The sequence below is a fragment of the Dromiciops gliroides genome, chromosome 5 (assembly GCF_019393635.1).
Source record: "Dromiciops gliroides isolate mDroGli1 chromosome 5, mDroGli1.pri, whole genome shotgun sequence".
Classification (NCBI taxonomy): Eukaryota; Metazoa; Chordata; class Mammalia; order Microbiotheria; family Microbiotheriidae; genus Dromiciops; species Dromiciops gliroides.
In genome coordinates, this window is record NC_057865.1 from 149,104,265 (window position 1) to 149,123,631 (window position 19,367).

Consider the following 19,367-nt stretch of genomic DNA (forward strand, 5'->3'; position numbering starts at 1 on the left):
TTTGTAAATCGCTTTGCAATCCTTAAAGTACGATATAGCAGCTACTGGGTAGAAGGCAAAATTGGACTAAACTTGAAATTCGCCACATACAACACACTCTCATGCCACTGATTTGACCTTACTATTGATTTCTGCCTATTTGTTAATGGAAGGACTTAATCCCTCAGTGGTGCCAAACTCAAATAGAAACAGATTCTCGACAGCCACATATTGACTTAGAAACCACAAAGTAACATTATCTGTGGTGTTTTAGTTCTGGTCAATTCTCTAAGCCCATAAGGTGCAGAAAAGGTGCCACTTCTATATCTGTGGAGTGACCTCAACTGGGAGTTCCTTGCACCAGTGAAATCTCACATTTCCTCCTCCTCATGAGATTACTTTCCAGTTAGGTGATGTGTACAGTTTTTTGTGTGCTGCCTCCCTTATTCTAATGTGAACTCTCTAAGGGCAGAGACCATGTTTCTGCCTTTCTTTGTATCTTCAACACTTAGCACAGCAATGGAACATAGTAGGCACTTAAAAATGCATGTTGACTGACTACGCCTTCTTCAGAGCTAGTTGTGCAAGTTTTGATGAGTTTGTTGGTACAGTCAACCTTTTGCTAGTGCAAATGGTGGGAAAAAAGAGCTCCCCATATGCATATACACACACACAGAGGTTTATACACATCCTTGTGAACATTGAATTTCTTTGTGTCCTTGAATCTCCTGTGAAATTTTTCTGTTGCTCTCCAGCGACTTTTGTTTTATGGTGTAATCCAGACACAAAGTTTTAGTGAGTAAAAGTAGTTTGGAGCATGCCAGTGTTCAAGATTAGGTGACAGTACCCGCTGAATGGGTCAGTCTTCTTCGGTGTTCCCTTTTCTCATGACTTTTTATACACTTACGACATGACTTCTTAAGTCAGTTTTTTTTTCCACCCAGCCATTCAATTATAAGTATGTTAACATTTGAATGGTACTTGATGTTCTTTCCTCTGACATTGGTAAATTTTATTAGAAAATGTGACCTATGTTATTAAAAAATGGTAAAAATATTTGAAGGCTGTAACCAGTGAACAAGCTAAAGTGGATTTGATTTAAATCACTAGTCAAGAAAACTCATTTGACATTATCTAATCTTTAACACTGATATGTTTTAGCAATCAATGTCTGAGTGAATTTTTTAGCTTTACCTGAAAATTAAGACTTTAATTTAGTTATTTAAGTAAAGCTATTAATTTTTAGAGATTATCCATTTCCAATTCAACCATTGTATTTTTGCCATTGAGTAGTAATATAGCTGTCATCAATACTAGTTATTTAAGCTTTGCCAAAGAAGAAGTTCATATATTTTGCATTTTTAAACCAATACATGTATGTTTTAATTAAACAAACATTCACTTTGGGATTTTTATTTATTGTGAAATCTGGGTTAAAGTAAAAATTTGACCAAGACAACATGAAAGAGAAAATATTGGGTTTTGTAGCAAACTCACCCTTCACTTTGCTTTTTCTGTTTACTTATAGATTGGGGTGGGGAGAGGGAAGGACATTTTCCTGCTATAATTCTCAAAGAACTTCTTAGTTTAGAATGGATTAACCCAAGAGACTATTGCTTTTGTACTTACAAGAGAAACTGTTAAAAGTTGAATTTTCACTTCATTAGCATCTCAGAAATACAGCTGTTTTAAGTTATTATAACAGTTCACTAGCCTCCTTTGAAAAATTTATCAGTTAAGTATATTTCTTGAATAGTTCATTTTTGCCCTGAAATTTCTTATCATTGATATTATGGAAGAGCAATTGTTAAAAGTTGAAATAGACAACTTTTTTTTTTTCAGTCAGAGGACCTGGATTTGAATCCCAGCTGACTTCCTGTGTGTGACCTTGGGCAAGTCACATCAGTCCTATGGGCTGTAGTTTCCCCATCTTTAAAATGAGTGGGTTAGACTTTGATATGCCCTCCAAGGTCCCTTTCCTAGTCTAAATATATGAAAGGCTTCTATTTGTTCTAGACTCTGTAGTTTGTTCTAATCATCTTTCCCCCCTCCCCTCTCTCTTCTTAAAGGTTTTAGTGGAAAGGTGCAAAAACATTACATCTGTAGTATTCATTGGTTCACCACATCTCTCTGACACTGCTTTTAAATATCTTACTGACTGCTCCCTTAGCAAGGTTCGAGTTGAAGGTCAGTTTCAATGTTAAATTATTTTATCACTATTATTGACTTTGAGTATTGAAGGTAAATGTGATGCCTTTGGGATCTATATTTTAACAGGGAATAATCGGATCACTGACTTAACTTTCAAACTTATGGATAAATGTTATGAAGATCTTAATCATATTTACATGACTGACTGTGAGAGGATTACTGATGCCAGCCTTAAGTCAATTGCTAATTTGAAGAATCTTGTTGTATTGAATTTAACCAATTGTATAAGGTAATCTGATTTTTCAATGAACCAACCATTTTAACAAAAGTATTTAATCCATTAAGTTGTGGTTAAATGTTTAAAGCAAAAGCATTGGAGTGGTCCACTGAACCTAAGTAGTTTTGAGATACATAGCATATTAATAATTCAGTTTTCCTGTTGATAAACTCATCATCTTGGAGAGTTGAATGAAACATTTTGGACTTCTTATAAGAAGGACTATATCATCCTGTTTATAAGTCAATCGTTTTATTGTTCTCTTTAGACACTTTTCCCTTTCTCCTCATTCCAGTAATTTGTGTGTGTCTTCTGAATTCCATTTTAGAAAGCCTCCTGGGACAGGCGTAGAGTGGGGAGGAGGCAGTGTAAAAGAGTGGGGAAGAAAAGCACTGGCCCCACAATTAGAGAACCAAGATTCAGGTGCCCATTATGACTTTTCTCTCTGTGAGTTTGAGTTCTTTGCTCTTTCAGGGCGAAGGGTTAGAAAAGATGGCTTCTGAAGTCCCTTGTCACTCTAGATCTACTATCTCATCCTTCTCTGAAGCTGACTCATCTCATCAAATTTTAGTTTATACCACTGTTGATATTGCAAAGAACTTTAAACTAAAATTTTAAATTTTCAAATAATTTTCACACAATATCCCTAGATGATTTATTTAGAGTCTATGAAAAGGATATGTGAAGAGCCCAAAGTTTTATCACATAGAGGAAGACTTGGGAAAAGGCCACTACATAGGTGTCCCAGAGCTAAGTTATTAAAGCTTAAAACTCCTCTATGACTTTTGGGACACCCTTTATTTTCAAATACATGTATTAGTTTGTTGTGTTTTTTACTTCATAATTCAACTCTACCTAGGGTTGCCATTTTGGCAGTGAGTAGAAACAATTACACAAGCAAATAAGGAAGTTTTTTTTTCCATCTTGCAGATTTTTTTTCCTTTTCATTTAATAAGGACATTAGCATACTTACAGGAAATAGATGAAGTGGTAAAAAGTAGAGAGAACAATTAGACTACTCTCCTAAACTTGGTGTTCTCATTTTAAAAATATATATGATTTCACTGGAAGATTGAAAAGAGCATAGGATTGTAATAAGCAGAGTGTCCACCCAACAAACAGTTTGTAGTCCAAAGTTTATCTGTGAATTGACTGGAACTCAGTGCATTTTCCCATAGAAATGGCAGTTAGGGCCCCAGGCTAGCAAACAACTATTTTACCCATGACATGGTTGAAGTGTGGTACTAATAGTTTTGCCTCAAGTACATTTAATCATGATTTATAGACCATTGTTTAATGAGAAAATGCTCTTTGAGATGCAGCAGTAGTGAAACTCATTAGTAGTGAATCCCTCAGCAGAGATAAAGGTGTATGTCCCACTGGGACCAAGGTAACTCAGCTCAGCTGAGAGAGAAGGGTGTATCTCATGAAACGATAACTTGTTAATTCACTACACTTCTATATCAGCATAAAAAAGAAACCTCTCCAAAACTTCTATATTTTACTTGAGAGGAGGCACCTCTGCATCAATCATTTCCCAGACCTTTTAAAAGAGGGCATAAAGAATAGTTGCCTCAATGGAGAATGAGGACAGAGCTTCAGGTTTTGACTCCTCTAATGCCCATTTTTATGACCAACTTCTCTCTAAGTTGTATTTTTGTAGATTGGGGACCCTGCCGCATTTTACTTTTTTCTAGCAATAATTTTGTCCTACAAATAAACAAATGACAGCAAGTATAATTGGGAAGAGCAGAAATTGCAAGTGGGGCATAAAATACCAACTTCTCATCTCTTTTCCCTTTTCTATTTCTCATTCTTGTGCTCAGTGTCTGGCATATAAAGGCTAGTTGATTGATTGTAATGATTGGAAATGACTCTAGATGAGACAAAGAAACAAAACAGCCTGCCTTTAACTCATCTGGTATTTGGTAACACAGAGTTCCTTTTAGTGCCTTTCTGTGCTTATTTTATCTGACTTTTAAGATGGTTTTGTGAAAGCAGGAGGAATAGTAGTCATGTTTGTATTGTAGGAACTTAGAAATGCTTATGTGGTGAAACCCCATGTGTAGCAAGGGCTCCCTGTCACTTATAGTATGGGGGGTATTAATATATGACTTGAAGGGAGACAGGATAGATGTCTCTAGCCTCTTTCTTCCCTCATCTTTCCCTGAGAGACATTAATTTCTTCTGGAAGAGAAAGAATGAAGTTGGGGCTGGAGGTCACTCTGTTCTATTCAGAAAAGGGGGCAGGGATGAGGCTAGAATTATATCTCTCTGCTCTCTTATATATTGTTAGTCTAGGATAGGGCTTCTTAAACTTTTTCCCTCGTGACCCCTTTTCACCAGAGAAATTTTTATATGACCCCTAGCATATAGGTACATAAAATAGGTATACATAACCTTCTATTGTTGCCAAATTTTTCACAACCCCCACATTCAATTATGTGGCCCCATATGGAGTTGTGACTCAATTTAAGAAGCTAGGGTCTAGGAGATATGAAAAAGTTCAAGGTAAATTCTGGTTGTTGTTCATTATTGGGGAAGAGGGGAACCTCAAGCTCTTTATCCAGGTCTTGATCTCTTTCCCACCCAAAACCACAATGAACACGTAACACTTAGCCAAGAAACTCTTTTATCCATATCAGAGCAAAACAAATAAGAGGAAGTATACATAGGAGAACATATACTAGACAATACAGAGGGAAGGAACTCTCCCACTGGGACCAAGGTAACTCAGCTCAGCTGAGAGAGAAACTCCCAGATTTCATCCAAGGTGAAGTTCCAAGAAGTCTCTAGAGTAGTAAGCTAAGGGGAGGACATGATGGAGACTGCCAGCCTCTGTCATATCTACCCAGTTTTTCTTTCAGCAGCCTCATACAAGGCAAGGCATTCATCTCCACCAATGAGGAGAGAGTACCATACCAATGGGCTTTAGGACTGGGGTTGTACTTATTTTTTAAAATGTTGTTGTTAATGCATCAGTGCCAGTACTACTAATGGTTTTTCTACAAAAGTCACTGGTTATTCGATGAAATTTGGTCTTAGAAAGTTGAGGAAAGAGCTCTTCCAATGCTTTTCTATGGCATGGTGATGACCCTGGGTACCCAAGTGAAGTACAAGAAACATTATGCAAACAACTATGTACCTATAAGCTCTAAACAGAGTAAGTTGGGAGTAATATCAGAGGGAATTCACTAGCATCAAGGGGGAATTGGGAAAGATCTCTTGCAAAAAGTGAGATTTTTAACTGAGACTTGAAGGAAGCCAGGGGAATTAGGAGGCAGATGAAAGGATGGAGAGTATAGCAGGCATGATAGATAGCCAATGAATGCACATGAATGCATTGAAAAGGGAGTGAAAATAAAAAGGCTTTGAATATAGCATAGACATAGATCTTTTTTCTAATCTGCCTAGCCAAACTCAGAAAGGCACTTTATCAGAATGTTGGCCATCTGGTGACAAATAATAACTCAAAGATTTTCTAGTGATGTGTGAAAGGGTTGCATTCTGTATCAATGGAGGGAGTTCCTACACCAACAAAATCATGATTCCTTGATGTCTTGTAGGATCATAGACTAGAAAGACCTTAGAAGCTTTCTGATATGTTCCCCTCATCTTATAGGTGAGGAGACCCAAGGGAGGTAAATGACTTGCTCAAAATTTTTTTTTTAATTTTTTTATTTTGAATAGAATTTTATTTTCCAAAATATATGTAAAAACAAATTTTAACATTAATTTTAAAAAAATTGTTCCAATTTCTCTTCCTCCTCTATTCCCACCTCCCACCCACTAGAACTCAAGCATTTCAAAATAAATTATAGCACATAGCAGAGGTGCTATGTGAACCCATGTCTTCTGACTTTGGAGCTAGTGCTTGTCCCATTGTACCATCTTGCCTCTAATAATTAATAAAGTATTAACTACCTAGTATTTTAATTCAAATTCATATTTTAATTCAATTCATATAGCATATGTAAAGCAATTTTTTTTCATCCTTTCAGAATTGGTGATGCTGGCCTAAGGAGCTTCCTTAGTGGACCTTCAAGCTCAAAACTTAGAGAACTGAATTTAACTAACTGTGCCCAAATAAGTGATCTTGCTCTTGCACAAATGGGAGAAAGGTATGGCAAAGGACTATAGTGTTCTGCATTAATTCATCACTAATGAAATGTACGATAATAACTTGTTATTTTCTATGATTTGGAGACAATGAGTAGACACCAAAAGGAAGCCAGCCCTTGTTGAAATTTAAGTTAAAAGTAGTCATAGAGGTTAAGCTGTACATCTATATAGAGCTCAGGTATTAAAAAGAAAAGTTTAATATGAAGCAACATATTGGAAAGAAAGAATACCTACAAACAAGGGCCACTTCACTACGTTTTGAGGGCAAAATCTTTACTTAAACTATACATACTCTGTCCCTTTCACCTATGTATATAGTTGGCATAGTCACAAATCCACCATAAATACAAGTATGGTTGGCATGGAATTGAAGTATTGCCCTGGATGCCTTATCAAAACCCTTAATTGGCAAGAAGACTTTTTGAATTGCAGCAGTGGTGATCAGAAATTTAACAGTTACTAAAACATCGACTAATAGTTATCACCATTGTTTATTGTTATTGGATTGTTTAAGTTGCGTCTGACTCTTTGTGACCCCATTCAAGGTTTTCTTGGGAAAGATAGTTGGAGTGGTTTGCCATTTCCTTCCCTAGTTCATTTGACAGATGAGGAACAAAGACAAACAGGGTTAAGTGATTTGCCTAGGGTCACACAGCTAGGAAGTGTCTGAGTCCATATTTGAACTCAGAAGGATGAGTGTTCCTCTATCCACCACACCACCTAGTTGTCCCATAACTATTGTTACTTGTACTGTCTAGGAATACATCCATTGTCAGCTTGATCCTGTACTTCAAACTTTAAAAATTGGTGTGAGCATCATTGTCACCACCAGTATCATCTTGCAGTTATATTGCAGTTCACAAAGCATTTTCTTCCCAGCAGCCATGTGAATTAATTGTTCAAATATCATCATCCCAATTTCACAGTCTCTGGACAGCTTAACTACAGCCAGGGATCTTGTATCTATATGCTTCGTAACGGTTTTGTTGAACTGAAATGGAGAAGGTGACACACCAAAAAAGGCAAGGAAACTGCAGCTGAGACTGCTTGAATGACCTTCCTAAAGCCACTTAGTTGGTATGTGTGGGAGCTGAGTCAAATCCAGCTGAGCAATATATTCATTTCCTTACAATGAATTATACATGGTTCAGACATGCAGAATGTGTGGGAGGATGTATTTTTCTTTCCAATAAAATGTCCTAAGTATGTTGCCAAAAACTTGTGGACCTTAGAAGGTAGTTCCTAGAGGCCAGCACATATATTACCAAAATTAATGATCACGTAAAGCACTTTGTTTCCTGTCTTGGATTTGGATTCCATTTCTGCCGTTTACTTCCTTTGTGACCCGGGACAAATCCCAACCTCTCTGGTTCTCAGTTCTCTCATCTGGTAAGAGAAAAGATGGGAAGAAGATGATCTATTTCTAAGGCCCCTTCCAGTTCTAAAACCTATGATCCCATAACCTAGTATTGATCTATATGACACTAAAAAAACATTTGCTCCTACGATGGGAAGGGAATATGTGATTATATAGTGCTTACTGTGTGCCAGGCCCCGTGCTAAGTGCTTTTTTATAAATATTATATCATTTGATCCTCACATCTGCCCTGGGAGGGAGGTGCCATTATCATTTCCATTTTACAATTGAGAAAAATGAGGCCAACAGAGCTTAAGTGACTTGCCTGAGATCACACAACTGGTCAGTATCTGAGGACAGATTTGAACTCAGGTGTTCCTGATTATAAGTCCAGTGCTCTATCCATTGTGCCATAGCTGCCTCTATGAGAAAAATTTGTTGAAGATTGAAATATTTCCTCTGGCCTTTTTCCTCTGGTCCTTTCCAAAACTTGCGTGCTCAAAATTCATGAGCCCTCAATTGTAAGAAGATTTATGTTGGAAAGTTATAGTATCTGTATTAGAATCCCAGCTCTGATGTGTACTGGCCATGCCACTATATTACAGCATTTTTGAGCCTGAATGCACTTATCTGTAAAAGTAATACTTGGGTGAATGGGCTTCCTTTTGGCCCTGCCTAGGGATCCCACATTTTCCACAAGAAGTGAGCAGAGAATATACAATGGGAATGGGGTCCTTCTCTCTCATCTCCTCACCAGACATGTGGCTGCCTGCTCCTGGAGAACCAGGTGGGAGCTTGGGGTGAGGGTGCCAGGGAAGGCTTCCATTAGCTTGCATGACCCACCTGATGGATTCACGGGGGACAATTCTTTGAAAATCTGAACTAGCTGTACTATATATGTGGGTTATTATTGCTAAAATTAGCAATGTAAAATCAGCTAAAATAAACAAAAACAGCAATTTTCTAGTGATAGTCTGGCAAACATCTTTTTTTTTTTTTTTTTTTTTTTTGCGGGGCAATGGGGGTTAAGTGACTTGCCCAGGGTCACACAGCTAGTAAGTGTTAAGTGTCTGAGACCGGATTTGAACTCAGGTACTCCTGAATCCAGGGCCGGTGCTTTATCCACTGCGCCACCTAGCCGCCCCTGGCAAACATCTTAATATACATCCTTGGAGTTCACTAGACATCATACATGGCATTAGGGACTTCTCCCATACAATCAGACTGATCTCATTCCTTCCTTCCCTAGATTTCTTACTCCCTTTAGGCACATTCTTTTATTCCTTTGTGGAGAACACAGGAGCTCAGATGCTTGTCATTCATATATAAAATCTAAGTGGACTCTCTCATCCTGGGGCTTCAATCCTGGTATCACTGTTTGGGATCCAATCACTAGGATCCAAAACACAACCAATCACCTGCTACATGCACTTGTTGTACTGAGACCCTGAACACCAGCTGGCCTGCAGAACCCCAGCCTTAATGATGCTAAAATCTATTCCTCTGCTTATGGGTCTCAGCTCACTCCCTCTTTCACTTCCTCTCTTTCCTCCATCACAGAATCACTATTCTTACTGCATATCTTCCATAAAAGTCTGGGGCTTCCAAGCTCCAGGGGCTACTGTTTTCCCTCTCTTTCTCAATCATGCTATTGTTCTATAAACTGAAATTCAACACTAATAGAAGTTCTCCATTCACCCTCCTTCCTTTACATACCCAGAGACAAGTTTTTACCACCAGCCATATGAGAAAGTCCCAATGCTTTCCAAATATACTTGGGATATAATTGGCAGGTGCTGGTTGTCCCGTGCCTTTGCTGTTTAGGGCACACAACTATATCCCCTTTACTTAATAATTCCTGATTTACACATTCTGGTGGGTTTTTTCTTATGGGAAGAGATGACAAAGTATGAAAATGAAGATAAAATATAAAAAAACCCTCTCCCAATTTTAAATTTCTAAGTTTTACATAATTTTGTTTTGTACAATATTTCTTCATTCAGAAATTTAAAAATAATTTAATTAAAACTCTTCCATTTTTGCCAAACTCAAAAAGGAAAAAAAATCTACTCGTAACAGTGCAATGAAAAGCCAAAATTTATTGGAAATGTGTGTATTTTTTTTTTTAGGTGTCGTAGTCTTACCTACTTGAATTTACGTAGTTGTACACAGTTGACTGATTGTGGGATTGAATTCATTACAAAGCTTCCCAACTTGATTTCAATTGATCTTTCTGTAACAGCCATCACTGATGAGGTAAAAAGAAAAAAAAAACTTTGCTAAAAACTGAACTTGGTTTTCTAAAATTATTTTTCTATGTTCTATATTCCACTCATAATCTGTTGCTTTTTAGAAAACTTTTAAAAATAGGCATTTATTTGCTCTAAGAATTTGAGTTAAAAAGACAAGTTTAGTAATTTTGTTTCTGGATTATTGGAACATGAATTTATATTAATCAGTAGTTATTTCTTCGAGGTAACAAAATGCTACAAAATTCTCCAAAAACTTTCTAATGAATTGGAGTTGCACTACTGTGTTCAGACATGATTCTTAAGAACAAAATTGTGAATGGACAGATGATGTGTTTGTTATAGAATAATGAACTGACTTGTAAAGTTTGAGTCCACAATCCTCCAGACTGCAAGGTTTATATCATTCATACTTACATCTCCCTAGAATAAGATCTCTCATATCACAAGGTTTTCCTGTCTCCTTTCTTCCCCCGTAAGTTATCTCATGCAAGACTGTTCTAGGCAATGGTGATAGACTTGGCTCTTCTCAGCAGTGCAATCAATGATCCAAAACCATTTCAAAGAACTCATGATAGAAAATGTTCTCAACATCCAGAAAAAAGAATTGTGAATTATGAATGCAGATTGAACCATATTGTTTCTACTTTGGGACTGTTTTTTACCTTCTTTTTTGAGGTTTTTCCCTTGTGCTCTGATGATTCTTTCACAAGATGACTAATGTAGAAATATGTTTAATGTGATTGTACATATACAACCTATATCAGACTGCTTTCTGTCTTGGGGAGGAGAGAGGGAGGGTGGGAGAAAAAATTGGAACTAAAAATCCTGTGAAAGCAAATGTTGAAAACTATCCTTATATGTAACCAGAAAATAATAAAATACTTTTTTAAAATGCCAAAAAAACACTGTTATAGGAAAAGTCCAAAGAACATTAATTCTGCTCTTCCATCCAGCAATTCTTTTGGGGCATAAATATCTCTTCCTTGAGAGGGACTTTTGTATGGTTTAATGATGAAATAGTGTCTTGTCTATTACCACCCATCTTTTGATATCGGTAGTTAATAAGTATTCCTCATATTGTAGGAAACTGAGGTTCAGTGTGGATCATAATGGGGCCTTTCTTTTTAGGGTTAATGGGAAATACTGATTTGCACCTAATACAATATCCTTCAATTAACATCCCAAGGCTTTTAATTTTGGGGTGTGTTTCTACATAGAATCAGTGTTTTCTAAAACTACCTTAGACTCTATTTAATTTTAAAGTTTTGTTCTAGAATATGATACTCTTTATTGCCCAATATAAAAGTAAACCTATTAAAGAAAGGGAAATCCTGAACACTCTGATACCTGTGTTGGAACTCTATTCTTCAGAGTAGAAAAAGTTAAAAAGAATTCTGAGTCAGAATGTCTCCTTTCCCTTCCCCTACTTCCTTCTATAACTATGGGTCCTACCCTGTCACTCTACCTGTATCCTACCTCCTGCCAGAATGAATAGAGAAACCTTAAATGGAACTCCTCCCTCCCCATTAGTTTCTATAACAAGGCTTTGTAGGCAAGTTAGAAAATGTCTAGTGGGCCCCTCGAGATTAACTGTATTGGAAGAGAATTGTACAGGCTCCCTAATTCCCAGTCAGCCAGGGTTGTGCAAACTTTGACACAGGCAGAACTGAAAGAAGACAGATCTGTTACTAACCTTATGCCATCACCATGCTCTTAGCTGTACTCATATAGCCTGAAACACAAGACACATGAGTACAGTGCTGAGAAATATAGGGATACAAAGAGAAATCTACTCCTGAAACTATTGCTAGCACTGTGCTGTTCTACCAGCAAGATTTTAAAAAATGGGTTCACTATTGATCTCTCCTAAGAGACTGAGCTCCACAGTGGCATTAGAATGGGCCATCTTAAACTAGAGTCAGATCACATATGGCATTTGAGGACAGAAAAGAGTGGAGAACGGACGTCAAAGAAGAACTAAAAGATCATGGATACCAGTAGGATGTAGACTGACAGGAAAAGGGAGGCTAGAGAACAAATAGGCGGTATTAGCACCAAGAAGACTTTGAATGTCAGGCCAATGCCAAAATAGAAGCAGGGGGATTGGCTGCCATTTATAGAAAGGAAGGACATAGGTGGAAAATAAGGACAGATCTTGACAGAAATGCTGAGAACAATGTGAAATGACACCAGGAAAGGGGAAACAACCACAGCAGTACAAAACCAGAAAACAGGTAAGTGTGCAGAAATCTGAGACCCTTTGTGGGAGGGGCCACTACAGACCTCAGTAGTCTGGCAGGGCATTGCTGTCTTATATCACAGTTCATTAACTGATATTCATAATGAAGATATGAAATCCACAAGAAAAAGTTTGTTTTCAGCATGGATCCATTCATATAGCAAGAAAATATTTTAGTATATTTTCAAAACCAAAAATGTTTAGTTTTTTTTGCTCTCAACACACTAAAAAAAGTGTTTAAAAGAGAAAGCTTAAGTTATCTACAAAGTTCATTTATTTGAAACACTTTATTCCCCAGTAATGTCAGATGAATGAAGTGTTAATACTCAAATACTCAGATGGATCTTTGATCTCTTCAATTCAGGAGGGTTTTTTTTTGTTTTTTGTTTTTGGGGGGGAGGGCAAGGCAATGGGGGTTAAGTGACTTGTCCAGGATCACACAGCCAGTAAGTGTCAAGTGTCTGAGGCTGGATTTGAACTCAGGTACACCTGAATCCAGGGCCGGTGCTTTATCCACTGCGCCACCTAGCTGCCCCTCGGGAGTTTTTTCTAATAATACAAATTGCAATACATGTGTTATAATCAGAGTATGTGCATCTTTGTTCAGTGAATGATTTGCATATGCTGTCTTTAAAAGGAATTTTTTTTCATTATTTATAATAAAAGAAACCTCATAATGGAAATTACCCTCTTGTTATTTTGTATATAATTGTACAGTATTGGATTCATTATTTAGACTTTTGAGATTTGATATTGTTTATAATATATGAGTATAAAATTAACATATATAGGGGGCAGCTAGGTGGCGCAGTGGATAAAGCACCAGCCCTGGATTCAGGAGGACCTGAGTTCAAATACGGACTCAGATACTTGACACTAGCTGTATAACCCTGGGCAAGTCACTTAACCCCCACTGCCCTGGAAAAAAAAAGAAAGAAATTAACATGTATAAGTTGTGCACAATTATGATAACTATGCAAATAATATAACAAATATGTAGGAAGTCAACTTAAAAATATATTTTATTATAGATAAAGATAACAGAATATTTGATACCTTATTAATTCAGCTGGATTACTTTGAAGGGCTATTTAAAATCAATTATTTAAACTTCTTACCTTTGTGGGGCAGCTAGGTGGTGCAGTGGATAGAGCACCGGCCCTGGATTCAGGAGGACCTGAGTTCAAATTCGGCCTCAGACACTTAACACTTACTAGCTGTGTGACTCTAGGCAAGTCACTTAACCCCAATTGACTCACCAAAAAAAAAAATTCTTACCTTTGTGTACTTGAAAATGACATCATTAAATTTTAATTAAGCTTGACTTAACTATTCTCAGCAATACAATGATCTAAGACAATCCCAAAGGACTAATGATGAAACATACTATCCACCTCCAAAGAAAGAACTGATATTGACTGAATAGACTGAAGCATGCTATTTTTCAGTTTTTTTCATTTTTTCTTTTATTCAAGTTTTCTTGTGCAAAATGACTAATATGGTAGTTTTTTATATAATTGCATATGTATAACTCATATTTGATGGCTTACCACCTCAGGGAGAGGGGAGGGTATGGAGTGAAGGAAGGATAAAATTTGGAACTCAAAACTATAAATAAAAATGTTTATATTTTTAAAAAATTAATTAAGCTAAAAAAAACCTGAACAAGCTGTCTTAAAAAACCAGCCCAAGGGCAGCTAGGTGGCACAGTGGATAGAGCACTGGTCCTGGATTCAGGATGACCTGAGTTCAAATCCATCCTCAGACACTTGACACTTACTAGCTGTGTGACCCTGAGCAAGTCACTTAACCCCAATTGCCTCACTTAAAAAAAAAGAAAGAAAGAAAGAAAACAGCCCAGAAGTTAATCTTTTCCTTCATTTTATCTGCTGCCTATACATAGCCTCAGATAGGAAAGAGACTGGTATAGTCCTTGAGTCTATTGCCTGTTTTTGTCCTCATGACTCAGGCACTCCTACTTTCTTGCTAATAAGAAGGATCTTCTTATAATAGAAGTAAAATCTCTCAAAATAAAGCAATTAGTATGGGAGTTACATTCTTTTATTCTCAATTATTATTTTATTTTGTTCTCCTGCTTCAGTAACCATTAAGATAACACTTATCTTCTCTCTACTAATATCTCAGTGGCATAATACTTGCTGACATAAAAATTATTTTGCTGATACAATGTTTTTGTGTCAGTTTTTCCCCTTCCCCAAAGCAAGATGAATAATACTGAAATCTACCATCAAGTAGAACTGTAATTTTTTGAACTGGCAATAAAAACTGTTATTATTGGCCATATTTAATGAATCTAGTCATAATCCTTGTTAGCAGCAATTCCAGGAATGGGTAATATATCACACAGATGGGTAACTAATTGTAAAATTTATATCGTCAGCAGTTTCTGCAAAAACAAAGGACAGTAATAATACATGTGATTGCAAATGGTTAAAGTAATTAGAGAAGGTAATGACTACATTTTGCTTCCTTCACATGCTGTTGGTGAATTAAATAACATTAAATAAAAAATAAAGCTTTTAATTTTGTTTTATGGGAGTTATTAAATTAACATAATTATAGTAAAGGTTCAGTAAAGTTCAAGGATTACTCTAGTTCAAGTATGGTGACCTTACAGATGTTTTAGATTGAATTGTCACCAAAGACTATATAATATCTATTCTATAATTCTATAGGATGTCAATGGTAATACTAAATATGGAATAAGAAAACAATTTTTTTTCCTTTCTCATTCTATGTAACTGCTCTCAGTGCCCCATTTTTGAACCCAGGAATCTGGGAGGGGTCGTATGCTTCTTAGACTCTTTCCTTCAAGGTCCACCTCAGGTGCCATTTCCTATGGGAAGCCTTTTTTTATTGCCCCTAGTTGTTAATACTCTCTTTCCCTCCTCATATTAAATTATATTTACTTATTTGTGTGTAGGGAATTGATTTTTTGAGTTCAATAATCAGTTTGTTAAGGATACAGAGAAACTAACTTTTGTGTGGGTTCTTGTATGGGTTGTAAAGCTCTGATCGGGGGAGTTAATTCCCTGGCCAATTTGAATTCATAGGGAGGTGAAACTTTGTTTAGATCTTTCAATTCCATTTCCTTAAAGAGAGTATGGACATCCCACTTGGCACCTCTTGGAGGATGGGTTTCAGGAATTGGAGCTTCTTGCAAGATGAATTGGTTGGCTTAGAATCTTGAGAGAATGGATTCTTATCTCTCTGTTGGACAAAAAAAGGAATCTTCATCAAAGATGGAATCTTTTTCACCCTTTCCCTTCTGCCTTTCTTCTAATAGAGATTTTGAGAGCAGATGGGTGCATACAGGCGGGAGGTTTTTCCCACTTCACTAGAGCCTTTCAGTAGAACCAAAGAGAAGGTAATGACTACATGAAGAGCTGCATGTGCTTGTCCACATGACTCGAGAGGCTATATATTCTTTTTTTTTTTTTTTCCAGGGCAATGAGGGTTAAGGGACTTGCCCAGGGTCACACAGCTAGTAAGTGTTAAGTGTCTGAGGCTGGATTTGAACTCAAGTCCTCCTGAATCCAAGGCTACTGCTTTATCCACTGCGCCACCTAGCTGCCCAAGGCTATATATTCTTAGCAATATAAGATTCACGGGTTGCCTTGTAAGAAACCTCAGGTTTCAGTTTCCTGGAAACTAACTTTCTAGGCAAAGAAGGGTGATTTCCTAGGCAATATAATCCCAGAATATAAGTTTCTAACCAGAGAATGGTGATTTCTGGGGCAGCACTAACTTTAGAATGGTCGTGCAAATACCAAGTTACTACAGGGAAAAGGAGGACTTCCTGAGTATCATGTTTCTTGAAGGGAAACTAGAATTGCCCATCTTCCCTTACCCCTATTCTCCCTTAAGAAGGGAACGCAGAAAGGGACTAAACTATGCCATAGAAGAGAAAACAAAAACCAAACACACCCTGGACTTGATTCTCCCGTATTCTACAGATTATTCACAAAGTACAGGTCCGATGGGAAGATTACCTACCTAACATCCACCCAGTGTGTGCCCCTTGGAGGAAGAGAAACTCAAACCACCGAATGGCACATGAATGTAGGGGGTACTGTAAAGGATTCTGGAAAAATGAGGCTTACTGGAGAGAGGCGGGGGGAGGGAGAGGATTGTATTGATTGTTTATTTGATTATTTGGATTCCCTTTATTTTCTACATTACTTATGGGCTTCTTTGAATCTTTTACATTTTCTATAGGATGAAGTAAAGAAAGTCCTATGTCAGATACTACTATTATAACCTCTAGAGAAAGAACTATTTTACCCACACCTGTTGGGCACTAGATACAGGTCAACTTTGGTGATTCTCCCAGAGTGAACTATGAGGCAACACAAGCCAAAGAGAGGATGATCATTTGGGTCAGCCCACAAGATCAGGCCTGATCCATGTAAACCCAGAGTTTGAGGTGCCATGGGGCATGGGTTACATGTGTGAATGTTGTAATATCCCATTAAAATATAAGCTCCTTGAGAAATACAGTTAACAATAGTAACTGTGAAAAATTTTTGAAGCAAGTTGGTCTGATAAAGGCCTCACTTCTCAAACTTATAGAGAACTGAGTCAAATTTGTTGAAATAAGAACCATTCCCCAATTGATAAATGATCAAAATATATGAACAGTTTTCAGATGAAATAATCAAAACTATAGTCATATGAAAAAAATGCCTTGTAACTCACTCTTGATTAGAAAGATGCAAGTCAAAACAATTCTGGGTTACTACCTCATACCTATTGGATTGGATAATAGGACAGCAGAGGGAAATGACAAATGTTGTAGGGGATATGGGGAAAATGAGACAATGCATTGGTTTTTTGGGGTTTTTTTGAGGTGACAAAGGCTTTATTTTCTTCTCATGAGAAGGAGGCACCCTAGTGTGCAGCTAGTGGGTGCCCCAAAAAGGGGGCCCGCAGGCCCTCTTTTATACCCTAGTCCCTAACACGAATGGACCTTCCCCTTTTTCATCACTGGTCGGGGTTACAATCTACATGCAAAAACTAGCTAATCAGAATACAGTATTCCCACCCCTCTTCATTGTATGGGCATAACTTGGGAGTGGACCTTATACTTCCTTATATGGACAGAACTCTGGAGAGGACCTAATTGAGACCAGGGCTCCTTGAACCATGTGACCTTGCTAACCTGAGGGGGAGGAGGGGATCTGAGACCTTTGTCCTACAAACAGGTCAGGGAAGTATGACTGACTGTTATATTCACATTGAGAGGAGGCAATTACCCATTTCTCACAATCCCTCCTCTTTATTTTTGACTATTTGGCTCCTCTCATTCTATTTATTGAATATCTCCTCTGCCTTTTGGTCTAAATCTGTGAATCCTATGCTATCTAGGCAGATTAGAGCCTCAGATGACCCTTTTTGCCCTTCTGGGCTGTGTTTCTTTCTTGATTTAGACTCAGATTTGGAGAAATGCTCAGATGCCATGGTAAAGAGGGTGGCCAGCCACACCAACCCACGAGTCCCAGCCTAGTTAGGGGGTAAGGTTGATCTTCCACCACAATACCACCATAGGTCAGCTCGGGGGAGGATCAGGGATGAAAAATCTACTGAGTTGTTCTCAGTTACTTCCCATGTTTGGACACAACTCATATTAACCAAGACCAGACAACCTCTCACCCATCTGGAGAGACAGGCGGGATGGTTTCCTAGGACTCCAACAAAAGTGGGTATGATCTATTCTGCTGTCCTTTTTATCACAGGGAAGAGTAGCTCCAAATCCCTGCAACTCTTACCCTTTGCCAACCCGTTCTGGTATAATTGAAGGAGACACCGGAACCCCTCCAGGCTAAAATGTGGACTTAGAGTATGGGCAGCTGGTCTTCCCAAAGCACTGACCCATTCCATCCGAGCATTTGAATCTCCAAACCCAGTCTGTCTCCACTGTCTGTCTCACATCCTTAACTTCAATGGCCTGTAACTCAGGAGTTTCAGGGTTTCCTAATTTCCCTTCTGGACTTGGAGAAGTTATTTCTGGAGTCTTAAAAAGATAGGGGGATGTAGGATCCATGAGATTTTCAAAGGATATTCCTATTCTTCCTATGGGATCAGTTCCTTCTTCAGATGCCCATGTACCAAATCGTTTTTTTGCTCCTCCGCTACTTGTTTGCCTGAGCAGCTCCCACTACCCCAAAATGTAACCTCCCTTCCCCCTTTCTGTACCAGGCTTGGTACGTTGTACATTAAAGTCTTTTTAAACTTCACCCTTGGTTGATCAGATTCCTTATTAACAGTCCACTGCTCATGTTTTGGCTCTGGTTTTTCTTCTGGAAAAGGTGACCCTTTTACTTGAGAGTAGTGAGTCCAGTTTTGCTCCTCAGTCCTCACTGCAATGTCAGTGAAAAGTAACACCAGGAACGGCCCTTCCCAATCAGGTTCCAACTTGTTGTTCTTCCAGGTTCTTATCAATACCCAGTCTCCAGGCTTAAATTGGTGAGCTGGAAACTCAAGGAGTCTGGGCCAGAAGTCCCTTCTGTCAGAGTAAAGAAACAGAGGCAGAGAGGCCAGAAATATCTGAGAAACATGCTTTTCATTTCTATTATTGGGAACTCTGTTTCCCTTCCCAAGTAAGGATCACATATACATTTAAGGCTTGGCATACCTGATTTTCATTAGACCCAAATTTAGGCAAAAGGACTGAACCTCCCTTGAGGGGAACCCCAGCCCATATTAGGCAACAATATTTTATCATTCTCTTCTTGCATTTTCCTCTATACTTCTCAAACTTATTCCAGATTTCTAATTTGTCTCCCAAAGGGCTGTCTTTGGGAATTTTAGGGAGGTGTACTTTCTTCCTTTTCTGTATCACTAGACATGGCATTCCTCATCCTTAATGAACCCTTTGAATTCTTGGGGACCACCCATGCCTGGTACACTACTTGGCATCTCCTGGTACATTGCTTGGCACACCTGGTGCTTACGGACTCCAATTGCCTG

At 38.0% G+C, this 19,367-nt stretch overlaps 1 protein-coding gene across 1 annotated transcript in view; it reads left to right on the forward strand.

The window, feature by feature from the left end:
- Positions 1 to 19,367, forward strand: part of FBXL13 (F-box and leucine rich repeat protein 13) — a 212,442-nt gene that overhangs the window by 128,259 nt on the left and 64,816 nt on the right. The window contains exons 8-11 of the mRNA XM_043967586.1: positions 2,049 to 2,166; positions 2,257 to 2,419; positions 6,409 to 6,528; positions 10,016 to 10,142. Of these exons, the coding sequence (XP_043823521.1) occupies positions 2,049 to 2,166; positions 2,257 to 2,419; positions 6,409 to 6,528; positions 10,016 to 10,142 (528 nt within the window). The remainder of the gene's footprint in view (positions 1 to 2,048; positions 2,167 to 2,256; positions 2,420 to 6,408; positions 6,529 to 10,015; positions 10,143 to 19,367) is intronic.